Source organism: Stenella coeruleoalba (genome assembly GCF_951394435.1).
Source record: "Stenella coeruleoalba genome assembly, chromosome: X".
In the NCBI taxonomy this organism is placed as follows: Eukaryota; Metazoa; Chordata; class Mammalia; order Artiodactyla; family Delphinidae; genus Stenella; species Stenella coeruleoalba.
In genome coordinates this window covers 113,371,898-113,391,831 of record NC_137152.1, presented here as the reverse complement: position 1 = coordinate 113,391,831, position 19,934 = coordinate 113,371,898, and the positions used below count along the sequence as shown (strand labels likewise).

Here is a 19,934-nt window from a genome sequence, read left to right as displayed (position 1 = left end):
TTTTCTTAGTTCAACAGTTGATCTGCTTGGCCTGGTTTTTGACAATAGCAAAATTTTATATCTGTGCTTTAGTAATGGTCTTATTGTTATTTTCTTTTTGAAAGTTATTTGGTACGTCCTGTTGGAATTGAGATCCTTTAAAAAGTATTTTTTATTTTTGTTAGTGTACACAATGTTTTCCAATAATCCTAAAATATTATAGTTTATTATTTCATCAAATAAAATCTCATACCTTTGCATTTTCTCAGGTTGATTCTCTAGAAAAACATTGATGTTTAAGCTAGCAAAGAAGCTGTGATTCCTGGATAATGCCTTGGATTAGTTAAGCAATTCTACACTTTTAGCCCTCTGTAGTTTTCTGAACATTTTTCACATATAGAATATGCTATATGTTAACTTGATACATAAGTGGGGGATGGGCAGGCATATTTGTAGGTTTGTTTTAACAGCTGAACTGTATTTTGCATTGCTTCTAGTGGAAGTATAGCTATGTAAAGGAGCTATAATGCTCAACGACTCAGAAATTTTGTACTTAATCTATGAGCAATTCAGTGATTTTTACCAAGCTGAGCTACTGGTAACATCATCACAGCTATTAGAGACTGATTTTCTCAATTTCAAGGCATGTTCCATTCCTCATGATAGGAAGTGATTTTTTCCTAATTTCTTGGCAGTATTTTTAAGAGAACGTATTCTTCTCAATGGGAAGCGACTCTATTTATTTGTTTGTTTGTTTGGCTGCACCGGGTCTTAGTTGTGGCATGCAGGATCTTTAGTTGCAGCATGTGAACTCTTAGTTGCGGCATGTGGGATCTAGTTCCCTGACCAGGGATCAAACCCGGGCCCCCTGCATTGGGAGCATGGAGTCTTAGCCACTGGACCACCAGGGAAGTCCCTGCTTTCTTTCTCTTGAACTTGCCTCTTTGCCATTTGGTATGCTGTCTCTTACATCAGTGCCATGTCATCAGCCCCATGATGCCAGTTAAGCCGATCACTTTATGAATTAATCATCTACCAGCTGTAGAAAGTACCATCAGCCTTCTTGTATTCAAAGCTAACAGTATTGGTAACAGAGAGTTTTATAAACTCTGATGAATCTACTTTTCTTGAACATTCAGATTACTGTTGATCAAAATGTTTGTAATTCCTCACTTCCTTGGAAGATGAATGCAAGTTTAAAGGGACATTTTCAAATTTTGTAGCAAAGTGATAAAGGGAAGTTGGCTTTTTAAACCATGTTTACTAAGCACAAGTTGTGTGAAGAAAGAAAGGACTTATTCCCTATAAAACCCTGGGCTGTTGGGGGTTTGGGAGTCTGCTTAGGTTCCCATAGGACTTGATGCTTGCCTTTGTCAGTTGCTCAACGGGTACATTCATTCATCTAACAAATACTTCTTGAGTGCCTACTGTGTGCCAGGCTAAGTGCCGGGGATATAACAGTGATCAAAACTCTTTACCGCATGGAGCTTGTGGGTACAGTGAGTGATAGGGGGAGAGACAGACAGCAATCAGACAAACACATTATGTTGGGTACTGATATATGCTCTGAAGGAGAACAAAAAGCATAATAAATGGATAGAATGTGGCTGGGGAAGAGAGCTGCTGTTCTGGACAAAATGACCTGGAAAGTTCTCTCTGATGAGGTGACATTTGGGCAGAGATCTAGAGGAGATGAGGGAAAGAACTAGGCAGACATCTTAGAAAAAGTGTACCACGTAAAAGGAAGGTCTCTCTGAGGTAGTGATGTATTGTACATATCTTTAGTTTTCACTTTGGCCTTGTGCTGAATGTAGAGACCTTTATTGCAAATATTTGTGGAATACATACAGGTAGTCAGCCTTTTTCACTTCAGGTCTACTTCAGGTGTTCTCTGCAACCCTGGTACTTGGAGAGTGAGCTATGGAGAATGTAGAAATGGGACCAGGATGCAGATTATTTAAGCAAAAAGCAACTCTGTTTACCAAAGCCTAGGTTAGTAGTGGACTTTCTTCTGCATGAAAAGATACCCTTATAACAGGTATAACAAGAAACAGTATTATCAACTAAACCTGTTTTGTTTTGTTGTTATAAATTTATTTTATTTTTGGCTGCATTGGGTCTTCATTGCTATGTGCGGGCTTTCTCTAGTTGCCACAAGCGGGGGCTACTCTATTGCGGTGTGCGGGCTTCTCATTGCAGTGGCTTCTCTTGTTGTGGAGCACAGGCTCTAGGCGTGTGGGCTTCAGTAGTTGTGGCTTGCAGGCTCAGTAGTTGTGGCTTGCAGGCTCTAGAGCACAGGCTCAGTAGTTGTGGCGCACAGGCTTAGTTGCTCCACAGCACGTGGGATCTTCCCGGACCAGGGCTCGAACCTGTGTCCCCTGCATTGGCAGACGGATTCTTAACCACTGGGCCACCAGGGAAGTCCAGTTTGTGTCACATTTAAATGCATTTTATTAATCAAAAAACATTTTATATATGTGAAAAATACATGTGAATATGGGATATTATTTATTCAGGTCACAGATGATGGTTGCATGACAACATCTAGCACTGTGCAGAAAATACTGAACTCAATAAGTACTAGCATCAAAACAAGATTCATTATAAAAACCTTAATATTTTTTTCAATAAAGGAATATTTACAATATCAGATCAGTCCTTTACAACTATGTTTTAGCTTCCAGTCTCTAGTCATTCATTCATCCAATATTTATTGAATGCTTTCTGCATGCCAAGTTCTGTTCTAGGAGTTCCAGATTGTCAAAGCCAGTAAAACACTTGTAGTTGATCACATTAGGTTCATTACTCAATGCAACAAGAAAGAGTGTACACCATGAGGAACAGTAGGGCCTCTTAGGAAGCTAGTGTTAGAAAAGTCTTGTAAGATTTGGGCTTGAGTTAGGTGATTTGTGGAAGGGTTTAAGGAGTAGGGCCTTGCTGGGTGCTGTTAGCAGATGGGGGTAATTTTATGACTAAGCATGTTAGTAAATCTTATCCAGGAAGCCAACATGTCGTTGGTCAAGAGGCAATAGTCACCCAAATCAGCCAGAATGTAGATGTTGGTCATTATTGTGATTTGGACAATACTTATATTCTGTCTGTGTTCAAACGTGATTACAGAGTGTTTTTGTCTCGATATATCGAGGTCACACAGTGACCTTGTTTGATGTTGCTGTTCTGCGAAATTGTTCATGTTCTACAGAGTGCCGGTGCGTAGCTGTGAGTGCTGGGCCAGCTCTTGAATGTCAGGGGCTGCTTTGCTTTTTCTCAAGCTATAGCTATCAATAAATAAATAAAAATCCCTGCCCACATAGAGCTTAAATTCTAGTGTGAAGAGAGAGACAGTAAACATAATAAATTTATCATGTAAGTTAAAAGGTGATTAGTACTATGGGGATGTGCACAGGATTGGGGGGAATGTGTTCAAGAGAGAGGAAATGGCAAGGTAAATCAAGGTTGGTCTCACTGAGAAGGTAACAGACAGGTAAGAAGCTGGATCGAGGAGTAGGACTTTATATCCCCACCATTGTAGGAGCTTCTTTACTTTCAGAGATAAAGGAATCGACTGGAGAGTTTGAACAAAACAATGATTTGATTTGACTTATTTTCCAGTAGAGCTACTTGGGCCATTGTGTTGAGACTAGACTGCAGGTCAAGGGGAGAAGAAGCCGGGAGACCAATTAAAGGCTTGCAGAGTGGTCACAGTGGAGGGGCTAAGAAGTGATGTGGTTCTGAATGTATCTGAAAGTGGAGCTAGTAAACGGTGCTTAATAGATTGGATGTGGCTTGTGAAAAAGAGAAGAGTGAAGGATGAATCCAAGATTTCGGTTCTGGTTGATCAAAACGATTTTGTTGCCCTTTCCTGAGATGAGGAAGACTTCAGGAGGAGCAGGTTTGAGGTGAGGGCAGGTCAGGAATTCAGTCTTGGATGTGAGTTTGAAATATGCTAGACACCCAGGAGGAGATATCAAGTGGGCAGTTGGATATATGGGACAGGTTTAGGCTAGATATGGGAATTTTCAGTGAATGGGTTATATTAAAACCACAAGACTAAATGAGATCACCTAGAGAGCGAGCATAAATAAAGTTCCAAACACCGAGTGCTGGAACATTCCAACACAGAGGGCTCAGGGAGAAGATGAGCCTGAGAAGGAATGGCGAGTGAGGTAGGAAGAGAATCACTCATTTCAAAAGATTTCTTGAGTACCAGGCACCAACGTAGATACTGGGGTTGCAAACATTGTGGGGCCACTCACTGAGGTAGGGGACATGGGAGGAAGCAGATTTAAAGGGAAGGTTAATGAGTTTGGTTTTAGACATTTTGAATTGCAGGTTGTCCTGTGGGACAACCAGCAGGAAGTTGGAAATTTTGGTCTGGAGCCTAGGGAATTCAGGACCAGAAAGAGTCATGACCATGTGAATATATTTAGCTTTTATTTTTTTGAATATTTATTTAATCCTTAGTAAATGGCCACATTCAATATCATAAATATACTCTGGAGAAGGTGATAGTGATATTTAAAACCATGTAAAATATTAACCCAAAAAACTGTGGCACAGGCTGGCCACTGCTTATATTTAGTTTCCCTAAGGGGTTCCTGTCTTACACTTAATTGGTCTTCATTTGCTGAAAATCTTTTGAAAAGTTCTTAGTTAATATCCATTAGAAATAGAGCTTATCAGCCACATAGCACAGGGAGATCAGCTCGCTGCTTTGCGACTACCTAGGGGGATGGGATAGCGAGGGTGGAGGGAGACACAAGAGGGAGGAGGTATGGGGATATATGTATATGTATCGCTGATTCACTTTGTTATAAAGCAGAAACTAACACACCATTGTAAAGCAATTATACTCCAATAAAGATGTTAAAAAAAAAGAGTTTCTCCTTTACACATACTTATATATAAATTTACTTGGACTAATTAATAAAAAGAAAAGCATATATATTTAAAAAAAGAAATAGAGCTTATAGCTTGTAAACATTCTGAATAAGATCGTATTTTAAAAGGGAGGGTATTTTAATATGCCTGTGTTTTAATATGTTTCTTTTCTATAGCGGTCAGTTAGAGTGACCTTATTTACAAAACCTCCTTTGCTGTCACAAAAGGTGTGAAAGGAAACTGTCTTGTTTTAGCTTGTGAGTTTTTCTAAACACTTAAATATCCTCTTGCAGATGATTGTTACATTACCTTTCTCTTCTGTGGTTTGTCATTACAGCCACTGTATGATGCCGCTTACCTTACAATGTACAATATCTGCTTCACATCCTTGCCCATCCTGGCCTACAGTCTACTGGAACAGCACATCAACATTGACACTCTGACCTCAGATCCCCGATTATATATGTAAGTTGAACATATGTAAGTTAACCCCCCGCCCCAGACTTTCAAAATTGTGGATTTCATTTTATCTACAGGTAGGAAGGACACAGAACTGCCCTCCTGGTTTGATTACATGGTTCTGTTCTGCATTTTTAGCTACTTAAACCAAACCATCCAGCTGGAAAATGATGTATTTCCTAGGTATTGATATATGTCCTGTAGTTGAATGGGTATGAATTATTTAGTTCAAAATCAGTAATTCCTAAAACTTTGCCCACATTGTCATAGAGTTCTAGAGTCTTGGATGGAGACACAATAGTTTAACTACCTGCCACCCCCCACCTCCCCCAAGAAGGGCCACACAAAGATCTCTTGTAGTTTAGAATATTGATCCCTCCCTGTAATGGATTGAACTGATGATGTTATGTTAGCGCTTTCTCTTGTAAACTGCCCCTGAAATATAGCCTCCGGAGTGCTTTGTTAGCTGCATTCTAAAATGGCATTGTTGAAGAAAACAATTAAGTCATCAAGCCATTGTATTCATTTTGTGTTAGTTGGAAATAGATGCTTTTCTCTATGGGTGGGGGACTTGGCACTAGCCCCAGTTGCTTAACCTTTGATTAAATTAGATTTTTATAAGTGAAGCTTACAGCTAAAGATAAAGATATTAATTTACAGCAGGTTGTAAGCGTTGCTAAATAGTGGGTAGCAAGTGCAATAGAGAGACTTGGGTGTGATTCATTGGTGCGAAGTGAAGGTGCACAAATTTAAAGGATGACTTTAACCAGTATGACTCATGAAACTCACATCTAGGAATTGTTAGACTTAACCAGGTTTATAAAATTAGTTGTCATTTTAAAGGTATTTATTATAAAAAGTTTAAAACATGCAAAGAGTGTAGCAAAAATACTATTTATATAGTGAACTTCCCTGTCCTTACCACTCAGCTTCAACAATTATCAATTCAGGGCCAATCCTGCTTCATTAATAACCTTGTCTTATCTATCAAGGACTTATTTTGAAGCAAATATCAAACTATATAAAATAGTTATTTCAGCATGTATCTTTTACATGTACTGTTATAACAGTACACTATCATACCTAAAAATTTAACAAGTCATATCATCAAATATCCAGTCAGTGCTCAAATTTTTCCAGTTGACTCAATTTCTTTTTATGGCATGCTTGTTTGAAACAGTATATAAGGCCCATATACTTCAGTTGGTTAATATGCTTCTTGAGACTCTCTTAATCTGTAGGTTAACTTGGCAATTTATTTGTTAACGAAACCAGATAATTTATCTTGTAGCATTTCCCCCAATCTAGAGTTTGCTGATTGCCTCCTCATGGCGGTAACATATTCTGCTTTTCCCTGTATTTCTTACAAAGTGTATTGTTAGATCTAAAGGGGAATCGTAGAAATCTTGGTAGAAATCTTCCAGAGCATCAGCTCTCACACCCTCTTTTTTTTTAAAAGAATGAGGACCCAGGGCCCAGAAATGACTTGCCTAAGGACACAGCGTGTAACAAGAGGCCAGAGCAAGATCAGATTTCTATCCTCCTGATGACCGGCCCTGTGTTCTTTTCCACAGGCTGGTGGTTTTCAAAGATTGAGTAGCAGTGTTCTGTTTTCAGACAACAACTAAAGTGAAGACCAGTAGTGCAGTTACTCTGGTTGAAGAGGGCTTTGGGTGGCAGTGAGCAGAATGCCTCCCGTTCAGTCCCACCAAGAGCTCTAGCTAATCGCCTGCACTCTGATCCCAGCTCTGCCACTGACTCTGTGGCCTTGCTCAGGTTACTTGACTGAGATGGGCCTCAGTTTCCTCTTCAGTAACAATAGATCCAATCACAATGTTTTGGGGGAGGATTAAATGAGTGACTACATGTAAAAGCTTACAGTGGTGCCTGGCACATAGTAAGTTTTCAATAGATGGTAGCTATTAATCTTATTATTCTAATACCCTTCTCCACATAACTTCAGGGCTATGCTGAGCAATTTCTTTTTGTTTGTTTGTTTTTGGTTTTTTTTGGTTCGTTTTTTTTTTTGTGTGTGTGTGTGGTACGCAGGCCTCTCACTGTTGTGGCCTCTCCTGTTGTGGAGCACAGGCTCCGGACGCGCAGGCTCAGCGGCCATGGCTCACGGGCCCAGCCGCTCCGCGGCATGTGGAATCTTCCCGTACCGGGGCACAAACCCGTGTCCCCTGCATCGGCAGGTGGACTCTCAACCACTGCGCCACCAGGGAAGCCCTGAGCACTTTCATACATTAAGAATGTTGAAAACTTGAAGCAAGCCGTTGAGTACAAATTATTAAGGGTTTCCATGAAGTTTTAGTTACCGCATGCAGGTGTAGGTCATGAATTTTTAAGCAATGTTGCATAGAGGGCATACTTGCCACATACGATGGAGAAATGAAAGCCATAGCATACCTATCACCCAGCCCAAAATGCAGCTTCCTGCCTGCCCGCTCTGATGAGACTGTGCTCTCAGCCTGTCACTGTATTGGAGATTGCTCTGTTACTCTGAGCATTCCTTTGTAAATGTGAAGTTCTAGTCTTCATATGTGTCTCTCCCTGCATTTGTACCACTTAATGTTACTTGTGGCCTTGTGTAGCATATTAATATCACCTTCGGGGACTTAGTGACACAGGCGTTTACCAAAAGTTTTGATGTGAAATGTGACATAATTGGATCTTTTCATATTTTTTGAGAGAAATTTGAAAAGTAAACTGTAGTTCTTTTCTAGAGGGTAGAGGCATAGTCTGTTTCTTATACAACTTTAAAAGGCAAAAGAAAGGTCCTGGTACACCTACTGTCTCCCATTGTATGGAGGTGCTCAGGCCTGTGCTGCTGGTCAACCGCTGCCCCCCCAATCTTCACTCCCTCGTGTTGCCCCTCACGTTGGCTATCATATTCTGAATTAACAACAGGTTCATCATTCACCTGAGCGCAGCTAGAAAACCTCAACTATAACCCAACACACCATGACTCCCCTTCCTTTCTTCCCATGGCATGTAATGTAAATCCAGTGACTGGCTGGAAAGACAGGAACCACTTCCTGCCTCAGCCCAAGTCAGTGACTCTCAAAAGCCTCATTGGCTGGCAGTTGCTGGGCCCTCCTTGCAAGGATCTTTAAGGGAGGTGCCTTCCCTGTGGCTCCCAGTTGCCTTGGGAACACGACTTACTGGCTGTGGGGAGAGCTTGTTTCTGGGAAGCAGCTACCTCTTTCCCCCTGCAGTTTTCCCAAGGCAAACAGCAGCGTATTGCTTTATGCATCCCCCTACATTGCTGATTTCTGTGTGCACCTGGAAATCCTAGTAGGTAAAAGTTGCATAATTGCTATTTTTTCAGGAAACCCTACAGCACTCCATACCAACTGAACAAGGATCAGTTGTATTTACATCACAAAGGTCTTTCTTATTCATTACAGCCCAGTGACATTCTTGGTAGTATTGGCAACAGGTGTGCTATTTGAGTGATTACATACCTTTTGATAAATGTTAAGAGGAATTTGAAATAGAAGCTAAAAGAATTCCATGCACAGACCCATCTTCTCTTTGCCCCATTAGAGTTGTTAGCCTTCTTCAACATTCTGACTTGTACCCAGAAGACTGCTATTTTGGACAGATGTTAAACTTTTGATCTGGCCACCTGCCATTTATCAAAGCATGGCTGTACAGCTTCAAACATGTTATTTGACTCAATTTTTAAAATATAAAGGCTACCCCAAGACCTAAGAAAGGTAAATTCCCAGGCAGAAATCTTGATTAAACAAAATATTTTAACAATCATAGTTGCAAAGCCATGGTAGCTTGGTTGAGAGCATGTGATTTAAAGTCACATCAGTCTAGGATGGTATACTAGCTCTGTCCCTTACTAACTGAGTGAACTGTGGCATACTGCTGTACTAGTGGTTCCCAAACTTTACTGCACATTACAATTACCTGGGGAGTTTTAAAATTATCCTGGTTGCCCAGGTTACACCTCATGCCAGTTAAATCAGAATGAGGGTGGGAGCCAGACATCAATGTTTCTAAAGATCCCCTGGTGAATCTAATGTGCATCCAAGTTTGGAAACCATTATGATACACCTTTGTGAGGCTCATTATCTGTAAATGGTAGTGATAAGAACCTATCTCATGTGGGTTTTGTGTATACAAAAATGGACAATATAAAACTCTTAACCCACTTTTATAAGCGTATAATAAGTACTCAGTAAATGAGATCTAATTATTATTGATGATATTATTATTGTCAGTGGCCAGAATTTTAACTTAGAAGCACTTTGACAGTTTACTGCAACACCTCAGACAGGAGGTGATTGCACAAAGACAAACCTGCAGCTCGGTCTGGGCTTTTATCAAAAGCTTACCAGTCCCTCAGGGATAGCTCCCTTCATTCTAATAGGGTCAAACCCCATGCGCACCTTTGGCGTTTCACTGTATCTTTAAATTAACAGCCTACAGAGATTCATTAACTTGTGTTTCTTCCCATTTCTCAATAGGAAAATTTCTGGAAATGCCATGCTACAGTTGGGCCCCTTCTTATATTGGACATTTCTGGCTGCATTTGAAGGAACAGTGTTCTTCTTTGGGACTTATTTTCTTTTTCAGACTTCATCCTTAGAAGAAAATGCAAAGGTAAAAAAGAAAAACATCATTACATCTTTTAGTATTACAAGCATGGCTTAATTTTTTTCCATAGGCACTGGATCTATCATACACATACTCTAGCTGTAATCATTTTGCAAATTATTTTTCTAAAGGTATGGTATTTAGTTCTCATAGTGTCCTTAGAACAATAGAAGTGTTGAAGTGAGAAATCACTTCCTGCATGCACGGCTAACTAGACAGCTTATGTGCAAACCTCTGGAAGCTTAACTTGGCTGTAATTTTACTAGATGAACAGAGTTCTTGGGATTTCAGACTTTAGACCCATACACTTTGATGTGAGCAAGGCTTTTCCTGTTTTAAAAGAAGTGTCTGTCCCTACTCAGTTCTTACTCATAGTGGCCTTCCATGCTTAGAGTGGAAGGGGGTAGCTGCCGTATGTTTGCAGTATTTGCCCAATAATTAGGGAATTCCCTTCTCTTCCTCCTTCCTTTCCACACGGGAGCATAGTGTTTTCCAGAAAGGCTACACAGATCCTGCCAGTATCTTCCCAGCCAGCGACTACATAGGTCAGCACCTGCATTGGGGTGATTTTGCCCTGGCTGTGCTCTAGGAGAGAATTGCCAATGGGGTGAGGTCTTCCGGCAGCCACACAGTGGAAAATCAAACCCACCACCTTGCTTGCTGCTTTCACTATGTTCTTTGCTATTTCTGGGCTTCCTCTTTTATGGTCATTCATTGGTTATAATCATATGAAGCAAAGCAAAGGTTCAAAAAGACTTTATGAGTACACTGACTATGTCTAGAGCCGAGACAGTCAACATCTGTTACAGAAGTGATAGGCTCAGTGAATTTGAATGATACTTTGAAATTAGGTACTACAATTAGAACCTCTCTAATTTGGACTAACAGAAATCAGTTTAGTATGAATCCATTAAAATTATTAATCACTGAGTAACTGCTGAGGAAATACAGATCTAGTACTTTAGAGTAGACACATGTAGCATTTGCCAGGGAGACGGCCCTACTAAATCTCTCTGTGCATCCTCGGGCCAGTCCCTTCAGTTTTCCAAGTCACCTTTACCCAACAGTAAGAAGAAGAAATTCGATTTTATGATTTCTCAGGTCCCTTCAGCTTTATGACTGATTCTGTAACTCCAACTTTTTATTTTGTATTTATTTGCCACATAAATTGTATAGAGCTGACTGTACCCTCCTGCAATTCTATTGACATGGTTCATTTGCTCAGCAAAGTCTACTGGTGGTGCATGGGGAGCCTCAACCCACCCTGTGTCCAAGTCATCACTCATTTTGAGTTCATGAAGTCCAAATGAATTAGATTTTATTGTATATTGTTTGCTAAAATTACAATAAGTATAAGGACTACTATCAGCAATTAAATATAACACCATGTACGATTTGATCAAATCCTTTTTTTGCTATTAACCTTAATTTTTGTTTTTATTTTTTTAAAACCTTTTACATTTCATTTTCTGTTTTAATGTTATGCATTCAGATCTTGACAGCGTTTGGTAAGCATATGTGCCATTCATTGCCATCGTTTGGGTTTATATACATGGTATCTGCTTTTCTTTGATGTGCACATTCTGACAACTCTAATATTTACAGCCACAAAATTAGACTCTATTTTATTTGTTTTTTATTGAGATATAATTGACATATAACATTATATTAGTTTCAGGTATATAACATAAGGATTCGATATTTCTATGTACTGAATGGTCACCAAAGTAAGTCTAGTTACCCTCTGTCATCATATACTCTATTTTTAAAATGTGAGTTCATTTGTCTGCAAATTAGTCTTTATTTATACATAGAGATCTTTAGATCTATATTATAGGAAAAGCCTATATCAAACTCTTTAGATACAGGAGCCATCCAAATGAGTTGTTTTTATGAACGTTACTGTTAGTGGAATAGGGTTTTTCCTGCCTATATCACACCAGTGTGTTCCCTGTTTTATGCTTCATGGAATCACGAAATAAACCCTACCAACCACGCATGTGGTATACCTCTCCAAGAAAATTTAGGCTCACAGTAAAAGCCAGCATTTTGGCCTGATCTTTTGAGCAGATATTTCCCTAAACAATTTATACAAAAATCTTTGGCAATTACACTCAAGATTAAACTTGGCTGTTTATTTTTTTAAGCAAGCTTGTATATTCATGGTACACGTAATTGTTGAATGTTTTTCAGGTATATGGAAACTGGACTTTTGGAACCATTGTTTTTACAGTCTTAGTATTCACCGTAACTCTGAAGGTTAGATTTTTATTTATTCAAATATATTTAACACCATTTTTATAATACTTTCTGGTCTTACATCTTTTTTGTCTTCTAATCTTTATTTTTACTGCGAGTTGTTACTCAAGTCTGAATGCTTACTAAAGTTATGTGTGATATTAGAGATTTGGACATTTATATACTATTTGTGATCCATTTTTTCCAGTATATTGCCTATCCTCTTTTTTTTAATACACCATACTTATATTAGAAATCTGTTCCTTCTTTCCTGCTATTTTTGAGATGTTAAGTGGTATATAAATGGGCTGTGTGTATGTGTGTGTTTCCATGTTAAGTACTTGAATATTTTTTAAGTTATATATCTGTTTAAGAATGCCAGTCCTTAAAGGAATTTGGGTACTTAAGACAGTTGAATACAGGTGTCCATGAGCAAGATATGTGTGCGAAAGAGCTTGGTAGTGATGACGTTTTGTATAATGTATTCATCACTGAAATTTACCCGTATTTGTGATGAAATGCATAAGAATATACAGCAGGTAACATACAACAAAGGCAGTTTTGACAAAATCATTGGCATTAACCTGCAGCCATGTAATAATGCTGCGTGCTGAATACTACCCTTGAGGTTCATGAGTTGGGACTCCCTTATAGTTGAAGGTATAATTAAAATTATTTTGATCATTCCAGTAATAAACACCTCATATGGGGTTCAGGAATGAGTACCTTTAAATGAATTCCAGTATGCCCAGTGGCCAGAATTAGAATTCAGAAGTATAAATGACAAAGGACCTCTAATCATTTCCCCTCTGAATTTTTATACCTGCTTCATTTCTCGTACCGAATACAACTAACATGTTTGCATTATTCATCTACTATTTCAGTAATATTTTAGGACTGCAAAAGAAAATGTTACAATTCATCTCAGTTTAGCCACTTACTATCTGGATGTCCTTGGGCAAGTGACCTCGTTTCTCAGTACTTACATTTCCTCTTCTATAAAATGGAGATAAAAGTACCACCCACCTCCCTTAGGATTTTTTTGGTGAGAAGTCAATTAGTGAATACATATAAAGCAGTTAGACTGGGGTCTGGCACATAGAATGTGCTCAGTACAATAGATGCTAGTTGTTATTTACTATTATGTCTCATAGGATCATAATTTGAAAGGGAATCCTCCCCACCCTTTTTTACCCCTGGCCTTGCACATGGCCCCAGGGCTTCCAAGCACCCTTCATAGCTAAAGTTGGCCTTGCTGCAGCAACTTCCACCTGTCCCTCAAAGTCCATCCACTCCCTCTTTTCTGCATGGGTATTACTGTGGCATGTTCCCTAGCAGCCAGAGGCTGGAAATTCAAGACAATGTTATCAGTATCCTGTTTATAAGTGAGCAACTGTTAACAGATTGCTGAGGAGCAGGGTGTCACAGCAAGTAACAAAACAAACACCACCTCCTCTTCAGAAATTAAATGCCCTGGATATTAGGCCATGTGGCCCAGAAATTTTAAGCAAGCAGAGTGGACCATACTTTTTATTTTTAGATTGCATTTGAAAATCCCAGGTGCCACAATCTGAAGAAACAAGCAGCCCTGGAAGAAACATGAGAGGATTAAAATCTAAGGCAACTGAAAATGTTACTAATTTAATGGAGTAGATACGGACTTTGCAATTGAAAAATTGCACACTACATAGACCCACAGTCCATGGCTCCATGATGCCTGACGTGTAGAGCTAGTTGCCTTTGCATTTAGTAACCCTCATCTGTTGTGTTTGAGCTCTCACGACTCCTTTGTGTAGTTTGTCTTCTCTTCCTAGCTACTCTCTCCCTCTCCTCCTGCTTTTCAGTATGCCTGCCTCCACCAGCCAGGCCTTCTCCTTTTGCCGTCAGCTCCCTGACCGCCACCACTTAAAGCCGCGGGGCTCCAGTCTCTGGGATGTTACCATTACCTCATTCCTTGCCCTTCCTTCAGTAGTGAGGCATCTGCAGCTGTACTTGCTTGACCACACCTCCATGCCTGTACTCCTAGAGTCTAAATGCCTGAGGGCAGAGCTCTTTGAAAAGTCTGGGTTCTGTTCTTCTAGTGCCATTCTCTTCTGGTTGCCTGGCCCAAGCTAGATCCTCCCACAGGTATCATATTGTGTATAAGTTGTCAAATACCATCAGATACGGCCTGGTACAGTTTGTACTCATCATGAAATCTCTTGTGTTGTATCCTTTCAGCTCGCCTTGGATACTCGTTTCTGGACATGGATAAACCACTTTGTGATTTGGGGTTCTTTAGCGTTTTATGTATTTTTCTCATTCTTCTGGGGAGGAATTATATGGTAAGCTACTGTACGTGTGTAATACGTAAATAACAAAATACATATATAGGTACATTGTATATGCAAACATTAATTATACTTTTAAAGTTTTGATTATATAAGATGGCAAGTCTTCAATATTAATGGACTGGAAGTTACTTCTAGCCAGTAATGCTGCTATTTCAGGTAAGATTTCAAATGCAAGTATATAGACTGCACCAGTTACTCAAAAGACCTCCCTTCTGGTAGCCCCTGTCCAAATCTTCCGACCTGAAGGTGTGTAAACATCTCTCTGTGAAACGAAACTAATTTCTAGCATGACCTCCCATGTGATTTCCAGTAGAAATACTCATCCTATGAAGTTTCTACACAATATAGTGGCCAATAGATACAGTATTATCCATTTGGACCCTGTTCTCTCTTTATGGTATATTACTCTCCTTCTTGTCACTACAGATGTGCTCAAGAGATAGAATATATATCACTTAATACTCAGAGGGTTATATTTGAAATCACCGTCCCATTGTTTTGGGGGAGGTAAAGGTAGACTCTCTAGCTTGGATTTAAAGTTCATTCTGTTCATCTTGGTTCAGTAGATGTTTATTCAGAATCTGTTTTGTGTGAGGCACTCTATGGGATACAGAAATGAATAGCCTGTACCCCTGCCTCAAGGAGACTAGAGTCCAGTGAGGGGCACATAAGCTGTGATTGGGAGAGTTATAAGGAATGAAAATAAGTTAGATTTTCATCTCCTTTCCTTACTCCCAGAGGCCTATATTTTGTTTTTTAATATCACAGTTTTCATTAATTGGTGACTTCCCCTGACAAGGATGCCAGCAGCAGAGACCAGGACTAGAGTAAGCCATAGGGTAAGATTCTAGGAGTACATATTTTCACTGGTTTGAGCAAAATCATACGTACAAAACAGTCCATATTATCACAGAGATGTGGGGATCATGTTTATGTCCCTTGAGACTTAATTAGAAGAAACTCTTACTGTTTTGGAAAGCTTTTTAAAATAAAAGCCTCAAGAAATAAAAATACGGACAACCTAATCACTTATGAAAGTAGCAGCTTCAGAAAGTATAATTACAGCATTTATTTGACACCTATATAAATAATTATTGAAGCAGTGAAGCTGAAGGAAGTCTGTTTTCTTTAATAATATACAAATGAATCAAAGTTGATTAACCAAATGTAATACACAATTGTAAGGTCATAATTCTGTCTAGGAACCTGTGTAATCAGTATCTGAACTAATTATGCAAAATTTCCACAAGAATGAAATGTTTCTAGCAAACTAAAGTTTCTCACTCTTTCCAGACTATTCCTTATTAATTAACATAAATCCTTTAAATGATTTAAGATATTGTCACACCTGTTTCTATTCATTAGAGATGGTTACTAAAAATGAAATGTTAATAAATCTGTTTTATTTTGTTGCCTATAGTGCTATCCTTAAGTAGACCTGTGTGAGTTGAGCTACTACATGAATATAAAATTTATATTATAAAGCAACCAAGAAAATGTGACTAGAAACTGTAATACTTCAGCTGAATGCTGATTGCAGCTAATCTCCAGACATGCTCAGCCCTGAGGCATTGTGACTCACCCCTCTTTGGGGATGGGCAGTGAGAATGATGATTTCTGATCCCCAAACCCCATCCAGGAATAATAATTTTTGTTTTTTACTGCTCCTCTGCAAAACTCCATAGATGCCATCAAAATCAAAAAGAAAAATGTGGAGCTTTTAATCACAGAGAGGGTACTGTGCAAAAGAATACCCTGTGACGACTAGGTGTCAATTGTCTGCTGGACCTTTATTGTGCCTCAGTTAACTGCCTAGAAGATTAGTCAGGGTGCCCTTCTGAATTAGAGTGGGAATAGAGCTCTGTAGAAGTCTTTTCTTTATGGTAGGAACCCTAGAAAACTTGTTTAGCCTGGACCTCATAAGTTTCTCCACCTCACTATTGTGCTCACAATCTATTCCACATATATTCCACAGTCTAGTCCTCAGCTGTGTAGAGCCACGAGCTTGATTTTATCATGTTACATGAGAGTGCACAAACATGAATGTGTAAATGAGAAACCAGTTTATCTTCAGTGAGCACTATTTGTGATCTACTCAATGGCACCAACCACTTATCTACCTAAGGCTCCTCATCCAAGGACAGTCTGATGTATACCCCAACCTTGAGCAGCTGCTTTGCACTTCCTCCCCCTCAGCTTCAGACAACGTTCATCCTAGCCTAGTGAGGCTCTCTGTGGTTCAGCTCCGGCAGGGAAGGGAAACTGGCTGGACTTCTCAGTGGTCGCCTAACAGTTCAGTGGAAGACTGAACCCTGCAGAATGAGACGTTCTCCTGGATTTCTGGACCCCAAGGCTTAATGTGTGATTAGCAATATTCTTCTGTCAACCTACTTGGCACACACTCGTACTCAATATATATTTGTGGATGAGAATGGTAGATTCCTCCCATTCGAGAGAGAAAATCTCTACAGTCCTTGTTATGTTTACATAGGGGTTTTGTGGGCGGGGGGGTGGGGAGTGGTAATAAAAATGTCTTTTAAATTTCCAAATGTAGACCAGAAATCCTTTCTTATATTAAAAAAACAGCCAAGGAAGTAAAATGTTTGTTAGCATAAAAATTAATCATCATTTCTCGTGAATATCTCTGAAGCTCCAGCATTTTCTTTTTTTTTATTATTTTATTTTATTTTATTTATTTTTGGCTGCATTAGGTCTTCGTTGCTGCTGCGCGGGCTTTCTCTAGTTGTGGCGAGCGGGGGCTACTCTTCGTTGCGGCGCGTGGACTTCCCATTGCGGTGGCTTCTCTTGTCACGGAGCACGGGCTCTAGGCGCGTGGGCTTCAGTAGTTGTGGCGTGCGGGCTCAGGAGTTGTGGCTCACGGGCTCTAGAGTGCAGGCTCAGTAGTTGTGGTGCACAGGCTTAGTTGCTCTGCAGCATGTGGGATCTTCCCGGACCAGGGCTCAAACCTTGTCCCCTGCATTGGTAGGCGGATTCTTAACCACTGCACCACCAGGGAAGCCCTCCAGCATTTTCTAATGCAAATAAATGTTCTCCAGTTGGCAGCTTTAAAATTGATCGCTTAGTTGTTTTCAAGTCAAATGCATTTTAGCATCTTTTTTCCCCTTTGATTATCATTCCTTTCCTTTCTAAACATTTAGTAAATGAAATCGGTTTACTACTTCTGGGTCGTCCTAAAGAAAATTATTTTTATTAATGTACGTAACAAGGATTCCTTTTAAATACAAAAGTTTCAGTTACACTACTGTTTCATATAACAGGAACTGATTTGTTTTTCCATTATGTATTTTCTTTCCACTCTAGGCCTTTTCTCAAACAACAGAGAATGTATTTTGTATTTGCTCAAATGCTGTCTTCTGTATCCACATGGTTGGCCATAGTTCTTCTAATATTTATCAGCCTTTTCCCTGAGATTCTCCTGATAGTATTAAAGAATGTAAGAAGAAGAAGTGCCAGGGTAAGAACTAAGTTTATATTACCACCTGATTTTTGGAAGGGGCTTCAATATCTGCCGTGAACTAAAAACTTTATTTAGAGAATTGCATTAGTTACAGCATGTTAAACCCCTCCTTACAGGTTCATCACTTAATTTCCTCTTCTGCATAAAAAGTATAGTAAAAAACTTCGTTATCCAATGCAGGTGGTAAGTAGATTCCTTAATAGTGTTCTATGTGACCTTTAGCAATCCATATGGAGTATCTCATATGCTCCATATGGAATTTTAAACAGAAAAAAATGATTTTTTTTTAATTTAACGTAGAATTTTCACACTGGGAATTTCCACACCAACATTCCAGCTTTAACCTTAGAAATTTCCCCATGGGTTGTTTGCAGATTTTTTTTTTTAGTTGATAATCCCAATTTGCCTCTTTCAAACCTTTCCCCTTCCTTTAATTATAGTGCTGCTTAATCTCTGTGTTGCTTCTAGCCCTGTCTGTCCAGCAGTATATTTGAACCAAAGAGAATTCCTTGGATGTGGTTTCTACATCCTTCCCCTCTTGAACACACTTGTAAAAATTCGAGATTGTTTTATGAGTATGTTTTTATTTTTGCTGCTTATATGGTAAATTTTTTGCGGGAATGAGAAGTTATTACCCTCTGTCAGCCTAATCGCTTGGCCCTGCATTGTCTGATATCTTTTGAGCCTTTCTGAAAAAGCCTTTAAACTGAAAGGGATAGATTAGCCTTGAAAATAAAACTTCTGGCAAATTTTGACCAACATGTTAATTAAATATGTCATATTCCTACCAACACTAGCTCATTTTGCCAAACAAAACCCTGTTTCGATCGTATTGACACCAATTAGATCTTGTATCCCCTCCAAGGCAATATTTTCAAGAAGTAGACTAAGCTATATCTACCTGATCTATTTCATTAAATTTGCCAACCATTTTAGCCACAAAACTGGCTTGCCTTGATTTTTTTTTTTTTTTCCTACTGATTGATTCCAGTGGCTGGCATCATGCAGAATAGGGAACTAAAATGATTATAGTGGGAAAATCTTCAGTGATTAGATGTATAAGAGAGGAGCTTCAGCCCCACTCAAAAGCAGTAGATTATCAGTGTCATAAGCCACATTGATTCTTGCTATACATGGCCGAATCACTATATAGTTAGGTGGTCAGAACTGGCCTAACTCCCTGCTTCTGCATGCCTTATGGGTGGAACTGCACACAGTAACGTTAACCTAAGACTGCCTTAATCTCTCTCTAATCCTTCCGGTAGACCCCCCACTAACTCCCTCCAGCCTGGTGTTTAGTCTTAGAATGGAAAAGTGGCATTTACTTGTCTGATTATACCTTTAATACCAGTTGAACAGGGATAAAACAGGTTCCTCCCAGAATGGCTCAAGTGGCAATTTGCATGAAGCCAAACAGAAAATGTCACAGTAAGAAATCTTTTGGTGCCTTGTTGTAATAGAGATTTGTCTAGGAAGGATCTCCTTATTTGGGAGTACACTTTGAGGAGTTCCTCGATGTTTTTCTTATTTGGGGTAATGGAGCTCATGCTGAATAATGGCTCACACCCAGCTTCATGCTGTAAAGATGAGACAAAAATCTCAGAAATCAAAACCTTCAAACATATCATCTTATTCTCATCCTTAAGCCCTTTAAAAAAAAATTAGACACTAGCTGGAGGTGACTTTTTTTTTTTTTGGTACGCGGGCCTCTCACTGTTGTGGCCTCTCCCGTTGCGGAGCGCAGGCTCCGGACGCGCAGGCTCAGCGGCCATGGCTCACGGGCCCAGCCGCTCCACGTCATGTGGGATCCTCCCGGACCGGGGCACGAACCCGTGTCCCCTGCATCGGCAGGTGGACTCTCAACCACTGCGCCACCAGGGAAGCCCTGGAGGTGACTTTTATATAAATTAAATGGCTACTAAATATTTTAAATGTTTTTATATAAGTTAAAT

The 19,934-nt window shown here is 39.5% G+C and overlaps 1 protein-coding gene across 8 annotated transcripts in view; it reads left to right on the top strand.

Moving 5' to 3' along the window:
- ATP11C (ATPase phospholipid transporting 11C (ATP11C blood group)) overlaps positions 1 to 19,934 on the top strand; it is a 167,084-nt gene that overhangs the window by 136,955 nt on the left and 10,195 nt on the right. For 4 of the 8 annotated variants that reach the window (XR_013825638.1, XM_079909970.1, XM_079909971.1 and 1 more), the window contains exons 24-28: positions 5,198 to 5,325; positions 9,804 to 9,939; positions 12,127 to 12,192; positions 14,392 to 14,495; positions 17,826 to 17,979. Coding sequence is in view for 7 of the 8 variants with exons in the window: in XM_079909970.1 (XP_079766096.1) it covers positions 5,198 to 5,325; positions 9,804 to 9,939; positions 12,127 to 12,192; positions 14,392 to 14,495; positions 17,826 to 17,979 (588 nt within the window). In the remaining variant the exon portion in view is untranslated. Of the gene's footprint in view, positions 1 to 5,197; positions 5,326 to 9,803; positions 9,940 to 12,126; positions 12,193 to 14,391; positions 14,496 to 17,825; positions 17,980 to 18,098; positions 18,166 to 19,934 lie in introns of all 8 variants that reach the window. The other 4 variants (XM_079909972.1, XM_079909973.1, XM_079909975.1 and 1 more) reach the window with 2 other exon arrangements.